This window comes from Equus asinus, chromosome 22 (assembly GCF_041296235.1).
Source record: "Equus asinus isolate D_3611 breed Donkey chromosome 22, EquAss-T2T_v2, whole genome shotgun sequence".
NCBI classification, from domain to species: domain Eukaryota; kingdom Metazoa; phylum Chordata; class Mammalia; order Perissodactyla; family Equidae; genus Equus; species Equus asinus.
Genome location: NC_091811.1, coordinates 58,392,738 through 58,414,047, shown reverse-complemented (window position 1 = coordinate 58,414,047; position 21,310 = coordinate 58,392,738). Strand labels below are relative to the sequence as shown.

Genomic DNA, 21,310 nt, shown 5'->3' with positions numbered 1-21,310 from the left:
TATATGTCAGTGTGTGTCTTAAGTTCTTCACTTCTCTTTACAGTTCCTGAGGATGTGATAAAGCAGGAAACTGACTCCTTGAAAGTAGCAGGCCATACAGCACCCAGCCCAGCTCCCTTCTCTCTGAAGAGGGAATTAGCTGTCTCCAGCACCTCCACCAGTTCTCCTGCCCGGGCCCGAGGCCGACCTCGAAAAACTAAGCCTGGGTCTATGCATCCTAGGCACCTTAAATCCCCTTTTAGGGGTCAGGAGTCAGAACAGCCCCAAGCCCAGCTTCAGCCTGAGACTCAGCCCCATCCTCAGCTTCAGGCTCATGCCCAGCCTCAGCCCCAGCCCCAGCCCCAGCTTCAGTCCCATCCTCAGTCCCATAATGGGTTCCTGGAGCCAGAAGGCTCCCCTTTGTCTCTGGGTCAGAGCCAGCATGACCTCAGCCAGTCAGCCTTCCTGTCTTGGCTAAGCCAGACTCAGAGCCATGGCTCCCTGTTGAGCAGCTCAGTCCTCACGCCTGATAGCAGCCCCGGAAAACTGGACCCGACCCCATCACAGCCCCTAGAGGAGCCAGAGCCTGATGAGGCGGAATCCAGCCCTGATTCTCAAGCTCCCTGGTTTAACTTCTCAGCTCAGATACCCTGCAACGCTGCCCCTACGCCACCCCCTGCAGTTTCTGAGGACCAGCCTACTCCCTCCCTCCAGCTACCTGTCTCCTCCAAGCCAGTAAGTAGCCAGAACAAATAGTATGCACTTGATTTCATCTTCCCACAGGCTCCATTGCCTGGCTGTGGGCTGTTACTGAAGTTGGGAGAAAGGATTGGGGCCATTAGGGTCCTGTAAATCTGAAAACACCCTCAGTCCCTTATGTTTCATCTGATTCACAGGCGAACAGACCCAGTGCTGCCAACCCCTGTTCTCCAGTGCAGCTCTCTTCCACCCCTTTGCCTGGGGTGGCCCCTAAGAGGCGAGCAGGAGACCCTGGAGAAACACCACAAAGTCCCGCAGGGCTGCGACAGCCAAAACGGAGAGGGAGACCCCCCAGTAAGTTCTTCAAACAGATGGAGCAGCGTTACCTAACCCAGCTGACAGCCCAGCCTGTCCCTGCTGGTGAGTGACCTTGGGTAGATGGGGTATGGGCAGGGGTGGCATCAGATGTGGGCTGTGTGATTCGTAGCTGGTCCCTGCTCCCCACCCCACACACATAAACTGTTCACAGAGATGTGCTCAGGCTGGTGGTGGATCCAAGATCCTGAGACATTGGATGCCACACTCAAGGCCCTGCACCCCCGAGGCATCCGGGAGAAGGCACTTCACAAACACCTAAACAAGCACAGGGACTTCTTACAGGAAGTCTGCCTTCGGCCCTCAACTGGTAAGATAGATACCGTGATGCAGCCTGAGCTGAAGAGCCTAGGGTACATGTCAAGTTGCTGCTGTGGACAACAGCCTCATGCGCCTTTCCCCTCTGCCTTCTGTCTTCTCAGACCCCATTTTTGAGCCCAGTCAGCTACCTCCCTTTCAAGAAGGGATTTTAAGCTGGTCTCCCAAAGAGAAGACATATGAGACAGACCTGGCTGTGCTTCAGTGGGTAGAGGAGCTGGAACAGCGGGTTATCCTGTCTGATCTGCAGATTCGGGTACACTGGGGCTGGCACTGGGTAGGGGGTTGTTGAGGGAAGGGTGTTAATCTCTTGTACCCTATTAGGAAAAACCCTGGGTCCCCACTTGACAAGTGACCTCCTGTGACCCTAAGTAGGTCACATTTTTTCTATGCTTAATTTTCTTCCTTTACAATGAAGAATTTTATTCTTCTCTCCCACCTGCAGGGCTGGACATGTCCTAGCCCAGACTCTACTCGTGAAGACTTGGCCTACTGTGAGCATCTGCCCGACTCCCAGGAGGACATCACCTGGAGAGGTCGAGGCAGGGAAGGTCTGGCACCCGTGCGTAAAACTACCAACCCTCTGGACCTGGCTGTGATGCGACTGGCTGCCCTGGAGCAGAATGTGGAGCGACGGTATCTACGGGAGCCCCTCTGGCCAGCTCACGAGGTTGTGCTGGAGAAGGCCCTGCTCAGCTCCCCCAGTAGTGCCCCCCAGTGCGCCACTACAGAGATGTGAGTAGCTCCCTCTGCATCCTTGGTCTTAGGGAGCAGGGGTAAGTTTAATGGATCCTACTTCTTATCCAGAGATCACTGCTTTCTCCCTCCAGATCATATGAGATCACCCCTCGCATTCGGGCCTGGCGCCAGACACTCGAGCGGTGCCGCAGTGCAGCCCAGGTGTGTTTGTGCCTGGGCCAGCTGGAGAGGTCCATTGCCTGGGAGAAGTCTGTCAACAAAGTGGTAAGAGGCTGAGGAGCCAGCCAGCGGGGTGGGCGGGGTCACTGGCAGGTGGAGGCTTGAGGGCTCACCCTGCCTCCTCAAACCTTGGTCTAGACCTGTCTAGTCTGCCGGAAGGGTGACAACGATGAGTTTCTTCTGCTTTGTGATGGATGTGACCGTGGCTGCCACATTTACTGCCATCGGCCCAAGATGGAGGCTGTCCCAGAAGGAGACTGGTTCTGTGCTGTCTGTTTGGCCCAGGTAAGGCTTTTGCTCTCTCATTCCCACTCCTGAGCAGAAGTCAGATATTTTCTTTCTCATCCCATTGACCACCAGTCCTGCACATCTCACTTCTTATCATGCTTTCAGTCTCTCCTTGGAAAGAGCTCCAGACTAGGTGCTGGGGGACACCTTGGTTCTGGTCTTTCTTTGGACAAGTTGCTTAACTTCTCTGGCCTCACTTGCTTTCCTCCATAAAATGATCATATTCTTTCTTTTACCTATCTTATAGGGTTATGTAAATAAATTCACATGCTGGCTTATGCATGAAAGTATTCTGAAGTCTCAATCACACTTAGACTAGGGATTGTAATGAAGTGGAGGCTAGGCAGAGTATATCTGCAGCTGTTGGTGATCTCATCTTTTTTCTCTCCCTAGCAGGTAGAGGGAGAATTCACTCAGAAGCCTCGTTTCCCAAAACGAGGCCAGAAGCGGAAAAGTAGTTATGTGCTGAACTTCCCAGAGGGTGATGGCCGCCGACGCCGGGTACTGTCAAGGGGCCGAGAAAGCCCAGCAGTGCCTCGGTACTCCGAAGAAGGGCTGTCCCCCTCGAAGCGGCGGCGACTCTCCATGCGGAACCACCACAGTGATCTCACATTTTGCGAGTGAGTGGAGTGAATTCTGGGGGCAACTGGCTCTATCTTTGCCAGAGTAAAGGGCTGGGAGCGGTAAGTGTATCTGCTTCCTGAGATACAGCCATCACTGTCCCTTTAATGATAGGATTATCTTGATGGAGATGGAGTCCCATGATGCAGCCTGGCCCTTCCTGGAGCCTGTGAACCCACGTTTGGTGAGTGGGTACCGGCGCATCATCAAAAACCCTATGGATTTTTCCACCATGAGGGAGCGGCTGCTCCGGGGAGGGTAAGTAGACATCAGCAACTCACTCAGCTCCTGTGCCACTGCTGTAACTCCTGCCCAGCTCACAGCTCTGCCTCCACCCCTGCCCAGGTACACCAGCTCAGAGGAGTTTGCGGCTGACGCACTCCTGGTCTTTGACAACTGCCAGACCTTCAACGAGGATGACTCTGAAGTGGGCAAGGCTGGGCACATCATGCGCCGCTTCTTCGAGAGCCGCTGGGAGGAGTTTTATCAGGGAAAACAGGCCAATCTATGAGACATGGGAGGTGGGGAGTCACCTTGTGGCATCTCCTTCTGCCCTCCAAACAAAAAACCCTGCCATTCTCACCTGCTGATGCTGCCCTGGGTCCAGACTCAAGTCAGATATAACCCTGATTTTTGACCCTACCCATGGCAGCACTTATATCCTCTTACCCCGACACCCCTTTCTCCCTTCCTCCTCTCGCTCCTCAAATAAGAGGGGCAGAGATGAGGTCCTTCTGGACTGAAAGCCAAAAAAAGAAAGAAAAAAATAATTTTTCCTTTCTGTTTTATTTCCTAATTAAAAATGAGGAGGAGGAAAGAGGTCCCTACTTCCTCCTCCCAGCTTCTTCTCCTTCCCTGTACGTGCCCCGGGATTCTGGGGCTATTTAACAATAGCAATAGTTCTAGTGAATGTGTGAAACCGAGAAACACTCTGTACTGTGTGTGGACCCGCAGTGACGGCCAGTAAAGTGGACTTAACTCCCAAGTGTGTCGAGCCGGACACCGGGCCCTGAACATGCTGCTTCCATGTTCAGCCCCTCCCCTGCTTCTCACTTTCTCTCTCTCGATTTTTCCTTTTCCCTCCTCTCCCTCTTTCAGATTTTCTCTCATCCAATAATGTAAAACTATCGTGTACGGGTTCCTCCATCCATTTCCCCAAAATCTTTTTTTCCCTTCAAAGGAAAAAAAAAGTTCAGAGGTCCCTGTCTTTCTCTCTGTCCTCATCTTCCTGCCAATAGCTATCCCCTCTATAGTGTTGGATACTCCTCACATGCTGAGTTTCTAGCCTTTTCTGAAACTCAGTAGCTGGGGAGAGTGCAGGGAGGCACCCTGGGCCTTCCCGCCTCCTTCCCCACCTCTTACCCAAACCTCCCTCTTGGGAACTCCTCAGGGACAACTACTGCTGAGCTTGGGCACACCCCAAGATAGAGGCCAGGTAGCAATTGACTGGCCTCAGAGAGAGAGAGAGAGAGAGGTGTGTGTGTGTGTGTGTGTGTGTGTGTGAGAGAGAGAGAGAGGATGCTGTGATTGTGCCCCTGTGTTTGATGGCATCCATTCAGTTTCGCCAAGTGTCTGTTTTTATTCCTACCTTTCCTGTTGTTCCAAACCATCATTTGTCTTTGGGAAACCACAGGAACAGTTTTTCTGGGTACAAGGCTGTCTCTCTCCTCTCTCTCCCAGTCATTTCTGTTCCAGCCTCTTCAAACTGTGCAATCTTTTCAGCAGGAACTCCCTCTCCTTTCAGTGGCTTTGAGTCTAAGCTTTTGCAGGGAGAGGGGTAGAACTGGATCTTTTCCTAATCCCATGAGCTTCTGTGGGTTTAGTTGTGTTTTCCTTCCCTTATCTTCGTCATACCCCAGGACCCCTTCCCCGGCAGCAGAGACCCCGGAGCACAAGAGTAGGGAGGAGGGGTTCTGTGTCCTCCTCTGCCCTCTATGTGACTATGCCCAAGTTAAGCCCCAACATGTGAGAGGAAAGCTGCTAACTCCCAGCTATAGCCATGGGCCCCTGGCCCCCTGCTTTCCTGCTCAGCAGAGCCCCTCCCATCAGAGATTACGGGTACTTGCACTGGGGAGGTGGCTGCTGGCTGGCCCAAGCGGAAGCTGGGGCATCCAAGAAATGTTCCATTGGTGGAGGAGGAGGGAGTTGCCAGGTGAGGTGGAGCATTCCTCGTATTTCCGGCAGCACTGACTGGCCACTGAAGGGGTGGGGGCAGTGGGGGTCCTGGGGCAGCCCCCTTGTTCCTTTATGCCCTTCTCCCCCATAGCCTATTTCTAAAGTCGCCTTTTCTGTCAGATAAACCTCAAAACTTTTAATTTTATTTGAGATTTTTTTTTTTTGCTTTTAAATAAGAGGTGGATTGAAGAATATTTGAATTGACTTTATATTATGCATAAATATTTATATTTTATCTAAATAACTGCGCTGTAACAAACTTTGTGTTAGTCAAACGTTTGGAACTGTTAGAGTTGGGGGCTCTTCTTTTTCCCCATGGCAGTTTTCCCCTGGTATAAAATGAACCAGATTAATTTTATTGTTGGAGGCGAGGTGGACGGGGGAGTGAAATCTCAACTGTTCCTGCTTTGTGTTCCTCTCCCAGCTCCATCTCTTCCCTAGGGACCAGGCACTCAAGGTGGGGTGGAGTCCTAGCCTCAGTTTGAAGGAGTGGGGGCTGGCGGGGGGTGGGGGTAGGGCATGATTAAAGGGGCCATTTCTCACTTTTCTTTCCTCATGTTCACTGCCCCTTGAGCTAGGTGGATTTTCTCTTCTTGACAAATAAAGAGTATTTGGTAGGGAAGGCAGGTTAAAAAAAATAATAAAACCCACCCCCTGCCCCTTGATTTCCCCTCTCCCTATCAGTCTGGTAACAGGAAGAAACCACACCATCAACACCAACAAGTTTCCGTGTTCCTTTTACAACAAAAGGGACTTGACTTTTTATATAACCAAATGTGGTGTTTTAGTGACTTTTTGATAATGTACAGTTTTTTGTGAATTTAAATTTATTTCTTTCTATATTTTTAGGACCAATCTCATTTTTAATAAGGTTAAAAAAAAGGAAAAAAAAAGTCTAGAGAAAAAAACTCCTGTTTTTGCCATGTGATGTTCCACAAGTGCAGCTGTAGAAAAGTGCTTGTCAGTTGAATAAAAACCACATTTGATAGAGATTCAAAAGACTCTGTGTATTTCTCTTCCCTTCAACATAGGTTGTCGCATTGCAAGGGGAAGGTGTTAGTGAGTATGACCGATTGGTGGAGGAGACAGCAGGCACGGGAGCAGTGTGCCTCTAAACTTCCAAGGTTTATCCCTCAGTCTCCAAGCGTGGCCTTTCCTGTGCAAGCAGCATCAAAAGCAGAATTTCTGCTTATGTGGATGGAATAGGGTCTTAGTGCTCCTGGCCAAGGTGCTGGTGCTAAGTGGGATTCCATGTACCCAGTTCCTGCCTTGTGAGACATGGCCTTGGCTTCCTACGCTGCCACCTGTGTTGTCGGAGTACCAAATAGGGGCCCATCACTGGCGTCCCAGCTTCCACCCATGGATAAGAAACCAGGAGGTAGACTTGGGTTTTATTTCAAAACAAAAGTTGAAATAAGACAAAACAAAGCTCTACCAAGCTGTAGGAAAGAGTACAGAATATAAACTTTTTCTGGATAAAGGAAATGTACAAAGTGTGTTTGAGTATAAATTAAACGTAATTCCTGTCCAGGGTGGTAAGTGCCTGCGAGAGCACTCACTCCCCAAACAAGGTGGGTGTCGGGATAGGGACACCAGCAACGGGGCGAGGACTTTCTTTACTTACCCCCCTCCAGGCTGGAAGTTAGGTTCTGGTGAACCCTCTAAACTAACTGCAACAAGGTAGAGAATGACCATCTGCTTTGAGCCCTAGGAAAATCACAAACTCCCTTTGGCGCATGCCTAACTTCTCAACTATATGGCAGCCACCGGCCCACTCTTACCCTCTTAAGTTCTGAGCTCTGCTCCAATGCTGGTGTTCCTGGGGGTGGCTCCCAAGCATTAGTTAATATCCTAGGCAGTCATTACACAGCCCACCCCCTGGCCTATCACAGCAAGACCTAACTGGAGAGTTCACACTATGCTAGGGTGATTCATGAGCGAATAATCCCAAAGACGACATCGTAGAAGTAGAAGTAACCAAGAGTTTTTGCATTTGATCACAAGCCCTGTCTAGCCTCCAGCTTCCTAACCCTCGCGAAGGGAAGGAGAGTAAAGGAAAGTTGTAAACCAAGTGCGTGTGTCCTTGTTGGATTGTGAAATTGAGGTAGATCTGTAACAAGGACAAGGACGTTCTGGGATGTGCCTGGAGAATGAAGGTTTATTCAGAACACAAGTGGGTATGTCAGGGGAAAGGGCAGTGGTAAAAGGGGGCCTAGCTTTCTCATTACTACAGTCCTGTGGGGACCACCCTAAGGCAGTCCAGCAAAACTCAGCAAAGATCAGAAGGATGATAGAGCTCACAGGCTGCTCAGCTGCTGAAGGAAGACTCTCCTACAAAAAGGGGCGAAAGCTGAGTAAATATGAGAGATCTGCTAATTGCATGGAAGGACCTAAAATTTGGGGAAAACAGAAATGGAGTAGTTGGTTTAGGATGGGATCGGGAAGAATCAGTGCGACAAGGCACAAGATGTAACACCTGGTCCTTAGAGACCTGCTTTCATAACACCCACCCTCTTCTCTAAAGCTGGTCTAAGCAGGGCCCGGGGACAACCTTAGACCTGATCACCAACCCAAGTTTATTGCCCTTGGTTAAGAAAGTCAAAGGAGCCCCTTATGAGTGCAGTGCTGCTGCCCTCCCACAAGGTGGGACAAGTGCAGAAGAGAGCAGCAATGGTGGGTTTTTCCAGAAGACCGGAGTCCACTGTCGGGGATCCCTGCAACACTCCATTCCAGCATGGCCTCTCTCAGCACCTTTGTGGTGCAAAGTAACAACCCACATGTAGGCCCCCAAAGGGGTGATGCTGAAGCAGCAGGGAGTGAGCATGGTGGGCACCAAGGGGGTGAAAGCTCACTGATCACTAAGGCAAGGAAGAGGACTGGAATAGGGCTGAGGTGGCCCAACTCAGGGATGGTTGGTAGAGCAGCAAAGTCTAGTCTTCACCCTAAGTGCAAGTAATGTCCTTTTACCGACCTATTACTGACAAGGGCTGTTACCTCTTCAGAGCTACAAGGCTGCCTAGTCTGGGCAGCTCTTCAAATTCTTTGGTTAAAAATAACATCTCTCCCCATCATCATTCCCACATCTTCCCTCACTAAGCTCTGTCACACCCTCCTCCAAAAAGTCTAATCAGCTGGGGTCTCAGTATCATCTGAGATGAGTGGAGCAGTAATAACACTGGCACGAGATGGCACAGGCAGGCTCTGAGCCTAGTAAAGGATTATATCATCTGAGGAGGGGATGCTGCCATGTTCTATCTAACTGAAAACAGAAAAACACAAAGTACTATAAAATATTTTAGGGGCTGGCCCTGTGGCCGAGTGGTTAAGTTCGCGCGCTCCGCTGCAGGCGGCCCAGTGTTTTGTTGGTTCGAATCCTGGGCACGGACATGGCACTGCTCATCAAACCACGCTGAGGCAGCGTCCCACATGCCGCATCTATAAGGACCCACAACGAAGAATACACAACTATGTACTGGGGGGCTTTGGGGAGAAAAAGGAAAAAAATAAAATCTTTAAAAAAAAATTTTAGAAGAATATTATGAGTAGGGGTAAGATGTGAAGTGCACAGAGAGACTGATCTGGGCTCCATGAAGACAGGATTCAGAAAACATTGGGCAGAGGGTTCAAGAGCCCAGGCCGAGGCTGTGAACTTGAAGGCTGTCCTACAATTCCCGTGCCACCACTGCCACCACTGGGCTATTTCACGAGAGAAAGCACCGCTGATTCCTTCTCTCTGCGCTCTCCCATCTCTCACCCATGTTATGAACTAACTGTTAGAAATGAAATAACTACTCAGGAAAAAATAAGAGTATAACCCACAAACACGAAGAAGAAATTCCACAGTGCCATTAACCACTACAAAGAAAGCTTTAGCTCCCCATCGCTTCCCAGGCCCAAACCTGCTTGATCCACAAACACTCATTGACAGACTCCATTAGGTAGATTCACATGAGGAGAACATACACAAAAGGTAACTTCAGAATTTAAAACAAAATGAAGCAAAATCATGGCCATTTGAACATTTTTTTTAAATACAGAAAAAGCAGAATCAGGAGTTCTGGGAGGCAGAAAAGGGGCAGCAGTGACATTAACAACAGTTTCCACCCGTGAAAGGTCCCCACTGCACCAAACCTCCTAGCAGAGCAAGGCTCCTCAAACTATCAATCAAATGAACAGGATTCTAGATTTTTCTCTTTTTCTTCAAGGCCACTGACAAGAAATCTATGGTGTACTTTCCTTGACTAAGGGCTGGAGACTCAGAAATAAGAGCTACCTGCCCAGCCAAACCCTTCTAGAAGGTTACTGAGCTTGGAGCTGTTTTAATTAGATAAGCCCTTCCTGAGGTTGGAAGCACCCATGAGAAAATTAATAGTGGCAATTTTGTCCTTTACACTTAATATGCTACCCATTGTTCCCCACTCCCTTACCCCTAGGATTACAAAGGACAGTCTAGGGGTAGACAGCATTGAGAGTCTCAATTCTGGGATGGGTAGGAGGGGAGGGAAAGCTGGGCCCAAGCTCTCTGTACAGCTTTTTTCCCCCCAATATCATCTCCTTCCTCTCCCTACAGCCAGCCTAATGAACACCTGTTTCTCCATTCTCCAGCATCTGGCTTTCTGTCTGACTGTCTAGTGAAAAGGCACCTGACCGTGAATTTCAGCAAAGGGGAGCAGAACTCTCCATTCAGTGCATGCGGGAGTGACTTGGGAGAAGAGAGGTGTAGGATCTTATTTTCTGGAAAATGGGCAAAGGCTCTCTCCTATGTGTCTCCATATACAAAGAGTCAGGTCTTGCAGAAGGAGATGCAGGTGAACAGCAAAATGGGGACTTCTTTAAAGGACCCCTGACCTTGTAAATAATGAGATGGGATTTACTGCCCTTTTCTATCCTAGCTCCCTGTTGTCCTTCCACAAGAAGGATATTTTTGATGTCCTGGTTCCCTGGAAAAGGGGCCCAAACATACCAGGCAGGGCAGGTTGCTCTGGACATTTACAGAGAGCCTTGTCCTTTCCCACCCCGGCACTGCACACAGGGGACAGTGCCCCCTCAATCCCTCTGAATGTGTGTGTGCATGTGGCATGCACACAACAGCACAAGCCTTTCAAGAACAGCTAGCTCTTGATGTACGCAGAAGTGTCAAAGGTCAAAGCCTGAGGAAAATTCAAGGACCTCAGTTCTGTGCCTGTCCAGTTGCATGAGTGTCAAAAGGCACTGCAGTCCAGGGTTGAGCTGGGAACTCACCAAGTGCTCTAGTGCAGGGTTAGGGGCAACACCGTCTCCACCAAGGTTTTTCCACCCTGGTGCTACTGACATTTTGAACAGGATAGTTCTTTGTTGGGGGAGGTGGGGCTGTCCTGTGTGCTGTAGGATGTTTAGCAGCATCCCTGGTCTCTAGCCACTAGATGCCAGTAGCACACAGCCCCCACTACCAGGCATGACAATCAAAAATGTCTCCAGGGATTGCCAACGGCCTCTAGGGGACAAAACCACCTCCTTGAGAACCACTGTCTAGAGGGGAAGCAGCTGGCCTTCCACAGTGGAAGGAGCCTAAGGGGGTTCAACCAGGCCACAACTGGAAAGGCTCTGAGTACAGTGATGTGAGATAAGGAAGAGAGGGGCCTGAGACCCAGGGCAGAAAAGAAGGTCTTCCAGGAGGCAGGAAAGCAAGTAGTCCCGAAAAGCTGTAGCGGGAAAAGACTCCCTCAGAGTGCGTTGGCCTCGGCAGTGAGAAGAATTAGTCAGAAGTCGTAAGTCCATCCTTCTGGAACTTGCCAGGGAAGACCTAGTCTTCATCCAATTTTGGCTCAACGATGGCTTCCAAAGGCTGTGGGATTGTCTCTTTAATGAGCCTGGGTCACATCTCTGCTTTCTGAAGGTAAAGTCTAGTCTTTTCTCCCAGGATGTGGCAGGGCAGAGGGAGGAAAAGCCACTGCCATTGCCTGCTTCATGTTCTGCCTGTTCCTTGCCCAGTCTTGAAAAATTCCATATGAAATTTCATTCCAAAAATATTTCACAAAATTAAAAATTGTAAAAAGGCGAAGTATGCAGGCTCTACTGTATGGAAAAGAGAAAAAGAACAATGAGGATGAGAGAAAGAAGGCATAAAATGTGTGAAGAAGAGACGGGATGTGTGACCCAAGTGCTTTATAAAACAAAATATTAAAAGTTTGCATATTTTCTTACACACACACCAAAAAGGTCCATAACTAAATTAGTAATAAGGGCCCATAGGAGGACCCCTTCATAAGTATTCTAGCACCACACCTTTCTTTTTCTTTTTTGTTTAAGAGAAGAAATAATAACAACTTTTTTAAAGCCTCCTCAAATAAGTCCCACACATTAAAAACTGTTTTTCATAATGATAAGAAGAAACTCCAGGCATCCTATCTCTTTGCCGTATATATTGCGGTTAAAAACAAAACATAAAACTTTCTTTTCAAAAGAAGGAAAAAGGTGTTTTTGGTATCCTTGAAGGTAGCACACATGGGAAGTGACGGTTCCCCCCAGCTCGGTCAGTAATGGAGGACTGGCAGAGGGCCAGAGTGCAGAGATTTCTTTCTCTAGGCCCAGGCCTGTGAAAAACGATGGCCAAGTGTTGGTTCTTAGCAGGACCCACAGGTGGTCTGTATTCCTGGTTAGCCCTCTGGAGTCTGGGAGCATCAGCATCTCCAAGAATTCATTTGTATTCAACAAAGATGGGAGGAGAATCCTAAAGGAGGCAGAAGCCAGAGAGGGTAGGGAAGGGGATGACAAATAGGAGAACATGTCTGACTTCGGGCTGCTCAGCACACCCCACCCTTCAGCATGTGGTTCTTACCGCTGTTACTTGTTGAACTGGAAAGAATAGACCCCATGGTCTGAGGGAGCATCCACCGTCACTTGATTTTGCTGGCCATTGCTCTCCTGCACCACAGCCAAGCAGGAGAGTCACCTTGTGCATCCTTTCCTCACCTCCCACTGAAACAGCCTTGCTAAAACCCACCCAGAGCTGAGTGCCCTCCCTGACCCACCCCCCACCCACACACCTGTGTGAATGCACACGCGCACATGTGCGCACACGCCACAGCATCACTTCCCCGATATTGAGAGCGGCCTATCCTCTTCCCAAGACATGCGAGTCAACACACACCAGCATCCCGGTAATAACTACTATCTGCCCAAACATGAGGAAGGGCCTCATTCAAGGACACAGACTAAATCTTTCCTTCCTAACGTCCTGCACATGCCCACCAGCCATCTGTGAACACAGAATCAGCATCACTGTGAGAGGAAGACCTTGAGTGGGGAAAACATGCCTCTGTTCCTTTTCCTATTCTCAGTCCAAAGAGATTGGAAGGCTCTTACCTCAACTGAAACACCGGAAGAAGGCACAGGGGTGTACTGGGGGACGTATGCTCCTTGCAGAGCCGCAGCCGTTGGCATGTACTGGCATGAAAAACAGCAGTGAGCTTACAGCAGTGGTTCTTGGCTATTTTTAAGGCACCTGGGGAGCTTTAAAAAACAGTGGTGCCTGTCTTCCATCCCCAGAGATCCTAATTTAATTGTGCTTTTTAAAAGCACTTCAGGTGGTCCTAAAGTACACTGGCTTAGAGAGACTTCTACCTACAGGCCTTCCTGTCCTCCTCTTTCCCGACTGTCTCCTGCTTTTCCTCAGTGCACTGCCAGGTCCACCTTTCAGCCCGCCTGTGCACATCAGAATGCAGCAGACCTACAAGAAACCTAATGAGCTCCATCCATTCTTCTTCTTACTATTTTGATAAGGATTTCGAGGAAATATGTGTGAACTCCTACATAAATATGTAGACAGAAACACTGTTTGTTTAGTTTCACGAAGAGGAATCAGTTAAAAGAAGTGGGCTGTGGAGCAGAATGGCTGTATTCCTGGCTCATGGATTACTGTCTTTTTGGTTTACCTCCCATTCTGAGTGGGCCTTCAACGATACTGAAGTGATTCCCATCTTCATTCATAAGTATTTACGGCTGAAGAATATTACAAAGGTATTCCTTGCTTGGTAGGAGTTTATAATCAGAAATATCCTGCTTTACCGTGCCTGTGCTGCTGAGGGAGAGGTGGCCCAATTGCTGGGTAAGAGGTCCCATCATGGAGGGAGGCTGGAGAGAAATGGGGTGATCCACCCCTGGTGTCAGAACTGAACCCTAGAGGGAGCAACAAAGGACAGGGTTAGCTGGTGAGCGTCCTGCGAGGCTGCCTGAAGCAGTGATTCATGGCTACCATGAGAGACATTTTAAAATCCCGGGAAATGACAGGTGAGCAGCAACCCAACTATACAACAAGAATAGGCATTCTGCCCATCAGTCTGGAGGGATCTTTGTCTAACAATAACAACCTCAGGGCCAGTCCCATGGCCAAGTGGTTAAGGTCGCACACTCCACTTCAGTGGCCCGGGTTTGCCAGTTCGGATCCTGGGCAGGGACCTATGTACTGCTTATTAGGTCATGCTGTGGTGGCATCCCACACAGAAGAACCAGAATGACTTACAACTAGAATGACTTACAGCTAGGGTATATAAGTATGTACTGGGGCTTTGGGGAGAAAAAAAAAAAAAGAGGAAGATTGGCAACAGATGTCAGCTCAGGGCCAATCTTCCTCACCAAAAAATATACCTTAAAAAAAATAATAATAACAAACTCAGAATTTAAGGTCATCTGCCTGGGTTACACAAAAGACTGAGCCAGAACTCACACCCACATCTCCTGTCATCAGATCCCATTGTTTTTCTTTATATCAAATTGCCCCTTTGGCTTTTGCCCACTTCTGAACACTCACTGAAGGCTGCATGAGGTATGACTGGTGGTGCATCCAAGGTGGGTTAGGTACTTGTAGAGGAGATGTCTGAGTTACTCTCTAATGCAAGCAAACACAAACAAAAATGTTAATTGCCTAGAAACCATGGGTTCGCCCAATGCTTTGATAATATTCAGCAAAACTCAGAAAAATTTGAAGTGCCCCCTCAGAAAATAGAAATATTAAGAATAAACTGTTTGAAAAATATTAGCAACTCTTATACCCCAACAAATAACCCAATTTAAAAATGGGCAAGGAATTTGAACAGACATTTCTCTACGAAGATATACAAATGGCCAATAAACACATGAAAGAGTCTCAACATCATTAGTCAGTAGGGAAACGCAAATCAAAAACACAACGAGATAGCACTTCATACCCACTAGGATGGCTATAATTAAAAGGACAGAGCAGGGCCCGGCCCCCTAGCCGAGTGGTTAAGTTTGTGCGCTCTGCTTTGGTAGCCCAGGGTTTCGCCAGTTCGGATCCTGGGCACAGACATGGCACATGCCATGAAGGGAAGGACCCACAGCTAAAGATACACAACTATGTACCGGGGGGCTCTGGGAGAAAAAGGAAAAATAAAGTCTTAAAAAAAAAATGGACAGAGCAACAAGTGTTACACACTGTGGGTGGGGGTGTAAAATGGTACAGCAGTTCCTCAAAAAGTTAAACACAGAGTTAGTTCCTGTGTAACTCAACAATTCCACTTCTAGGTATATACCGAAGAGAAATGAAAACATGTCCACACAAAAACTGTACACAAATGTTCACGGCAGTATTATCCACCATAGCCAAAAGGTGGAAACAACTCAAATGGCCATCAACTGATAAATGGACAACAAAATGTAGTCTAGCCATACAAGGGAATATAATTCAATCATAAAAAAGAATAAAGTACCGATCCATGCTACAACATGAATAAACCCTGAAAACATGCTAAGCGAAAGAATCCAGACACAAAAGACATATATCGTATGCTTCCATTTATATGAAATCGTCCAGAATAGGCAAATCTATAGACATAGAAAGTGTATTAGTGGCTGCCAGGGGCTAAGGGTAAGGGAGAATGGGGAATGACTACTAATGGGTACAGAGTTTCTTTCTGAGGTGATGAAATGTTCTGGAATTAGACAATGGTAATAGTCGCATAACTGTCAATATACTAAAGACTACTGACTTGTACACTTTAGAAAAATGAGAATTTTATGGTATGTGAATTATACCTCAATTTTAAAATGAAAAAAAAATTAGCAATGAGAAGCTAGAGAAATGAATCACAACAAGTAGGGTGTATTCCATGAATGTAAGGATTGTTCAAGATTATTAACCCTATAAACGCAAGTCAAACTGAAGGAAAAAGCCATAGTGCAATAGTAGCTGCTGAAAAAACAGCTGAGAAAATTCAGCAGCCATTTATTTAAAAAAAAAATCACAAAGTTATAGAGACTAGAAAGAAACTACTTACATATATTAAAGGCTATTACCAAAAACTAGCCACTAACATTAACCTAAACAGAGAAATAGTAAAACCGCTGCAATTATAGTAACCTATCTTACAGTGGGGTCAAATACAACTAGATAAGAACACACTTGGCATAAAATTGGAAAGGATGAGAAAACTATTATTTTGCACTGATGGTATAACTGAATACCTAAAAAGGCTAAGAGACTCAAGTAAAAAAACACTAGTAGTACTAAGAGGATTTGGTGACTTAGCTGCATCCAAGAGAGATGAACACAAGTCAACAGCTTTCCATCCATATATTAAGAAGCATCTAGAAATGCTCATAAAAATTACAGAAACCTTGGAATATATTTAACAGGAAAAGTGTTAGACCTACATAAACAAAACTAAAATCTTATTGAAAGACATAAAGATTTGAAAACATGAAAAGAAATACCATACCTTGGGTGAAAAGACTTAGCACTTTTTAAAAAGTCAATTCTCTTTAATGTATAGATTTAACGTAATTCCTATTAAAATCCTTGCATATTTTTTAAAACTAGATTAAAACAAACTTTATACAGAAGAATACATGCCAAAAAATAGCAAAGAGAAGTATGAAAAAAAAGGAGAAAAGGGTTTTGTCTTATCAAATATTAGAACATATCATGTAAGTCACTGTGATCAAATCAATATATTATTGGAATAGGAACAGACCCAGTGATCATTGGAAGAGAATAAAGAATACAGAAATAAATCCCAGTATTTATTACACAACAAAGGCGGCATTTCAATTCAATGGGAAAATAATGGATTATTTAATAATTTGGTGCTAGAACAACTGGTTAACATTCTGAAAGAAAATACGATAGGACCTCTATCTTATGCCACATACAAAAATAAATTCCTCATGATTATACAATTAAATGTAAAATAATTAAGTAAATCTTGGAGACCATATGTACAATAAAGGGACTAGGAAGACCTTTTTAATTAAGAAAGTCAAAAGCTATGAGTGAGGGGCTGTCCCTGTGGCCGAGTGGTTAAGTTCGCGCGCTCCGCTGCAGGCGGCCCAGTGTTTCATTGGTTCGAATCCTGGGCGCGGACATGGCACTGCTCATCAAACCACGCTGAGGCGGCGTCCCACATGCCACAACTAGAAGGACCCACAACAAAGAATATACAACTATGTACCGGGGGGCTTTGGGAGAAAAAAAGGAAAAAAATAAAATCTTTAAAAAAAGCTATGAGTGAAAAAGCAGACATATTTAGCTATATATAAATTTTAAACTTTTGTATGGCAAAAACTAGTGATTCCCAAAGCATGGTCCCTGGACCAGCAGTAGCAGCAGCAGCATCTGGGAACCTGTTAGAAATACAAATGCTTGCCTCCCATCCTAGATGTACTGAATCGGAAATTCTTGTGGTGGTGCCAGTAACCCAGGCTTAAAATCTCTCCAAGTGCATCCTGACACACAGCTAGCCTGATGACCACAATGTCAATGGAAAAAATTAAATTTGGAACAGAACAGTTGTAACAAAGATAACATTCAGAGGATTAATACTTATAATATACAAATAGTTTTTTAAGTTGGGAAAAGAACAAATAACCAAACAGAACAATCAGCCAAGCATACAAAGTTCAAATCAAAATATGACAATCATAAAAAAAATGCTTAAACTCAGCTGCAGTCAGGGAAGTACAAATTAAGGTAAGAATGCACTTTATATCCATCAAGATAGGAAAAATTGAAAAAGAGCAATGTCATCTATGGCTGGAGGGAGATGAGTACTCTCATACGTTGCTAGTGGAAACGTGAATTGACACAGCCTTTGTGGAAAGCAATCTGGCAACATCGATAAAACCGAAGGCCATATATTATTCAGCCTAGCAATCCCACTCCTTGCACTCCAGCCCCCAGAAATAAAAGCACTCATATGTAAGGACACAGGCACAAGATGTTTACTGGAGCATCATCTGTACCAGAAAAAATTGAAATCCAAGTGAATGCCCTTCACTGGAGAATAGTTGGAGAATTCTGATATATCTGCAGCATGAAATATAAGGCAACTATTAAAAAAAGAAATAATTAGAACCAAGGATCTCAACATTAGCTGCATCAGAATCACCTGAAGGGCTCATTAAACCTCAGGTTGCTGGACCAGTTTCTAACTCAGCAGACCTGGGATGCAGTCCAAGAATTTGTGTTCCTAAAATTTCCCAGATGATGCTGATACTGCTGGTCCAGGGACCACACTTGGAGAATCACCGGTTTAAGATACTTTTAAGTGAGAAGACTGAAGTGTAAAAAATATATTTAATATGGTCAAATTTTTGTTAAATAAACAATGACTTTCAAAACACCATACATATGTGTATATGCACACGAAGAAAAATACGGAAACTAGTAGGAAATTAACATGAGTTTACATGTTCAGTGGTGGACAGAGAGTAAGAGGGTGCTACTACCACAGTCTATATATATGTAATGTGGTAACATGTTATGCTTTTATGTAAAATTATTTGTGTGTAATACGTATAAAGGAAAAACCGAAAACAACAAGGAGTTTCCAACCTTGTATTCCTTTGCCTAAAACACTGATCCAATTACCGCCCTTTTTTGGGCATGAGCATACCTGATAGGAAGACACAGGAGATGGAAGATATGGCGAGAGCGCACTCTGAGCAAGCATCCTGTTGGAGGTGATGTTATAAGGAGCTGGGTAAAAGCTGGAGGAACAAACCTCATCAGTAAGGAGTCACAGGAAACCACAAGGTAAGAGCCCCCACTGACAGACATAGCCACTTCCTACTAACTACTGTTTAAAGATCAAGATGACATAGGGCTGGCCCCGTGGCCGAGTGGTTAAGTTCGCCCGCTCCGCTGCAGGCGGCCCAGTGTTTCGTTGGTTCGAATCCTGGGCGCGGACATGGCACTGCTCATCAAACCACGTTGAGGCAGCGTCCCACATACCACAACTAGAAGGACCCACAACGAAGAATATACAACTATGTACTGGGGGGCTTTGGAGAGAAAAAGGAAAAAATAAAAAAATCTTAAAAAAAAATCAAGATGACACATCAGAGTGCCTGGACACAGCCTGTTGTCATTTTCAGGTGGCCTGATTATATAAAATATGCTTACCCATTCTGAAGAGCTGTGGTGGGGTCATAGGTCAAGGCCATACCACCCTATAAAGAAACAACACAGTGTTCAAACTGTGAGCACTTGGATGAAAACAGGAGCAAGCTCAGAATGCCAAAGCTGGGGATGTATTTGGTTCAACTGACTAAAGTGAAGTCTGGACAAGTCCCACTACAGCTGTTCCAGAGTTTTTCTGTGTGTGCACGTTGCAAAATCCCACCCAAGACCCACAGTGAAGAGCACATTAAACAGTCAGCATCTCTCAGTTACATACGGAAGCTCTCAAGCCTGCCGCCTAAGTTCACAGAAGTCAGGCCATGGTAATCTCCACTTCACTGTAATGTCCTTAGTACTCCTGTCTCCTCAGAGGTCCCCTTACCATGTCTCCATTCCTTGGCCAGGCTCGTCCATTCTGCACAAATTTTCCTTGGTTCTGTCGTTTCTTTGGACCGCCATCAGCAAATTTGCAAAGCAAGGGATCAGATGGGGCTGCCAAGGAGAAAGCAGACAGGCAGCTGAGTCCCACCTCACTTAGCTCACTCACACTCATGCAAAACTCCTCCAGAATCTTCACTGGAAGTAACAACCTGTGGCCCTCTCAGCCTGATTCCCAGATGCCTCACCTGGTACTCCAGGGGGTGTCTTAATATATTTTCCATTAAAGTGGGTGATGATGGCTTCACACTTCTCTGTGGACTCCATCCTAAGGAGCACAAGAGGGGTTAGGCACTAGCTTCTCCAGGATCTGTGCTCTCCCGACATCAAAGAGAAAGCTCTAAGTTCCCAGCCCCACAAATGCTCCAAAAGTTGTGACTACAGAAACAGTTTCCTCCACACAAATTCAAGGTATCTTGAAGAGGTAACCCCAGCTTCTAATGCAGGTTCTCTTAACTGGCTCCTGCAGGGGTCCTGAAAGGAATAATGGAGGTCTTCACGCTATGAATATTCCAAAGAAGATACTGATGGATGGGCCTAGTATCGTGTCTGGTTCACAAATAAGAGCACAATAAATACGGGCTGTTACCAGTATTTTTTACTACAAAATTCCTAATGGAAATTGTTCCCTCACTCTAATAAAACTGCACAAGCTAAGAATTTGTTAATATTTATTTCTTGCTTCTGGTTATAATTACCAAGGTCGAATTAGCTACTGATAACGTCATTAAGATTTCATGCATCTGTAGGAGGAAAGAGTAGTAAGACAGAGTTTATGGTCCATAGTGATAGAAAAAACAATGCTGGGAACTACTGAGTTAAAGTATCTTCTTGGGCAAAGAAGCCCAAGTAAGGAATCAGAAGATCTAGATTCCAGCGCCAGTTCACCACCCAAAGCTCGGTGAGTTAGGACATGCATAAAAACCTTTTGAACCCATCCTTATTTCACTTTAGAGATAATATTCATCTACCCTACTACACAGGGTTCTACAGATCAAATGAGATAATGTATTTAAATGTATTCTAAAAACTATAAAGGTCTATATAATACAAGGTACAGCATCTTCCCCTCTTTCCATATTTAAAGTAAGTCTTAGTTTATTTCCCATGCCAATAACCACTAAAAATATTAGCCATTCTTGTGAAAGCAGTCACTAAAAAAGGCCTCAAGGGCCGGCCCCATGGCCTAGCAGTTAAGTTCAACACGCTCCACTTTGGCGGCCTGGGCTCGGTTCCCAGGGGTAGACCACCACTCATTGGTAGCCATGCTATGGTGGCAAACCACAACCCACAGACAAAATAGAGGAAGAGTGGCATGGAAGTTAGCTTAGGGTGAAGCTCCCTTAGCAAAAAAAAAAAAAAAAAAAGGCCTCAAATGAAACCCTTTAGAGCAACCACGTTGGGTATCCTAGAGCAGTAGTCTTTTGTTGGGTTACTCCTGCTCCTTAGTCCTTCAAAAGGCTGAGCAAGCATGGAGACATTTAGAAGAATGGCGTTCAGAACCTCAACCTCCTCATAAACTCTTTCCTAAAACTGACCTGCCTGAAGGAGACGTCACGATCACTAAGGATCCAGGCTAAAGTCCTCTCTCACAACGACTCCTCTCAATTTACTTTGCACACATCCCAAAACTCAACATGAGGCACTGATGGCTGAGTTACAAATCTTTTTATAAGTCAAATGTTACCAATTCTTCCTTCCACCAAAGCTGGAGGACTCAGCGAATTGTCAATTAACACATAAAAAAATCAGTTTTGATAATAGATCGCCCTGGTTCTTGGCATGTAATTCAGAAGGAATTCAAAGAATTCCTATTTTAACAAAACTCCATTCCCATTTACTTACTTATGTAAACAAGGTTTCTCAGCATGAAAACAAAAAGTAGCAGTCGAACTGATATTAAACCCCACCTTGTCATAGCTGTAAACATATTCACTGATGGCTACATGACCTAATTAGAAAAGTCTAAACTAAATAAAACTTATCAATTTCATAGAAGCATTTCCAATAAAATTTACTTTATATAAAATAATTTTGTATCAACATTTTAATGTATTTATGCTGTTTGACGCAACAGTGAACTAATAGTTATAAAGATAATTT

The 21,310-nt window shown here is 45.7% G+C and overlaps 2 protein-coding genes across 37 annotated transcripts in view; one reads left to right on the top strand and one right to left on the bottom strand.

Moving 5' to 3' along the window:
* BAZ2A (bromodomain adjacent to zinc finger domain 2A) overlaps positions 1-6,372 on the top strand; it is a 34,234-nt gene extending 27,862 nt beyond the window's left edge. For 11 of the 13 annotated variants that reach the window (XM_070494437.1, XM_070494445.1, XM_070494440.1 and 8 more), the window contains 10 exons: positions 44-714; positions 876-1,098; positions 1,208-1,363; positions 1,476-1,627; positions 1,817-2,106; positions 2,202-2,334; positions 2,428-2,574; positions 2,971-3,197; positions 3,313-3,456; positions 3,544-6,372. In XM_070494437.1, coding sequence (XP_070350538.1) covers positions 44-714; positions 876-1,098; positions 1,208-1,363; positions 1,476-1,627; positions 1,817-2,106; positions 2,202-2,334; positions 2,428-2,574; positions 2,971-3,197; positions 3,313-3,456; positions 3,544-3,709 — 2,309 coding nt within the window. In that variant the 3' untranslated portion in view covers positions 3,710-6,372. The remainder of the gene's footprint in view (positions 1-43; positions 715-875; positions 1,099-1,207; positions 1,364-1,475; positions 1,628-1,816; positions 2,107-2,201; positions 2,335-2,427; positions 2,575-2,970; positions 3,198-3,312; positions 3,457-3,543) is intronic. The other 2 variants (XM_070494441.1, XM_070494436.1) reach the window with 1 other exon arrangement.
* Positions 6,373-9,343: 2,971 nt separating this feature from the next.
* RBMS2 (RNA binding motif single stranded interacting protein 2) overlaps positions 9,344-21,310 on the bottom strand; it is an 80,647-nt gene continuing 68,680 nt past the window's right edge. For 9 of the 24 annotated variants that reach the window (XM_070494454.1, XM_070494458.1, XM_014843935.3 and 6 more), the window contains 9 exons: positions 19,396-19,475; positions 19,152-19,261; positions 18,773-18,819; positions 18,264-18,357; positions 14,162-14,239; positions 13,420-13,530; positions 12,718-12,798; positions 12,191-12,276; positions 9,344-11,427 (listed from right to left, as the gene is read on the bottom strand). In XM_070494454.1, coding sequence (XP_070350555.1) covers positions 12,196-12,276; positions 12,718-12,798; positions 13,420-13,530; positions 14,162-14,239; positions 18,264-18,357; positions 18,773-18,819; positions 19,152-19,261; positions 19,396-19,475 — 682 coding nt within the window. In that variant the 3' untranslated portion in view covers positions 9,344-11,427; positions 12,191-12,195. Of the gene's footprint in view, positions 12,083-12,190; positions 12,277-12,717; positions 12,799-13,419; positions 13,531-14,161; positions 14,240-18,263; positions 18,358-18,772; positions 18,820-19,151; positions 19,262-19,395; positions 19,476-21,310 lie in introns of all 24 variants that reach the window. The other 15 variants (XM_070494464.1, XM_070494463.1, XM_070494466.1 and 12 more) reach the window with 4 other exon arrangements.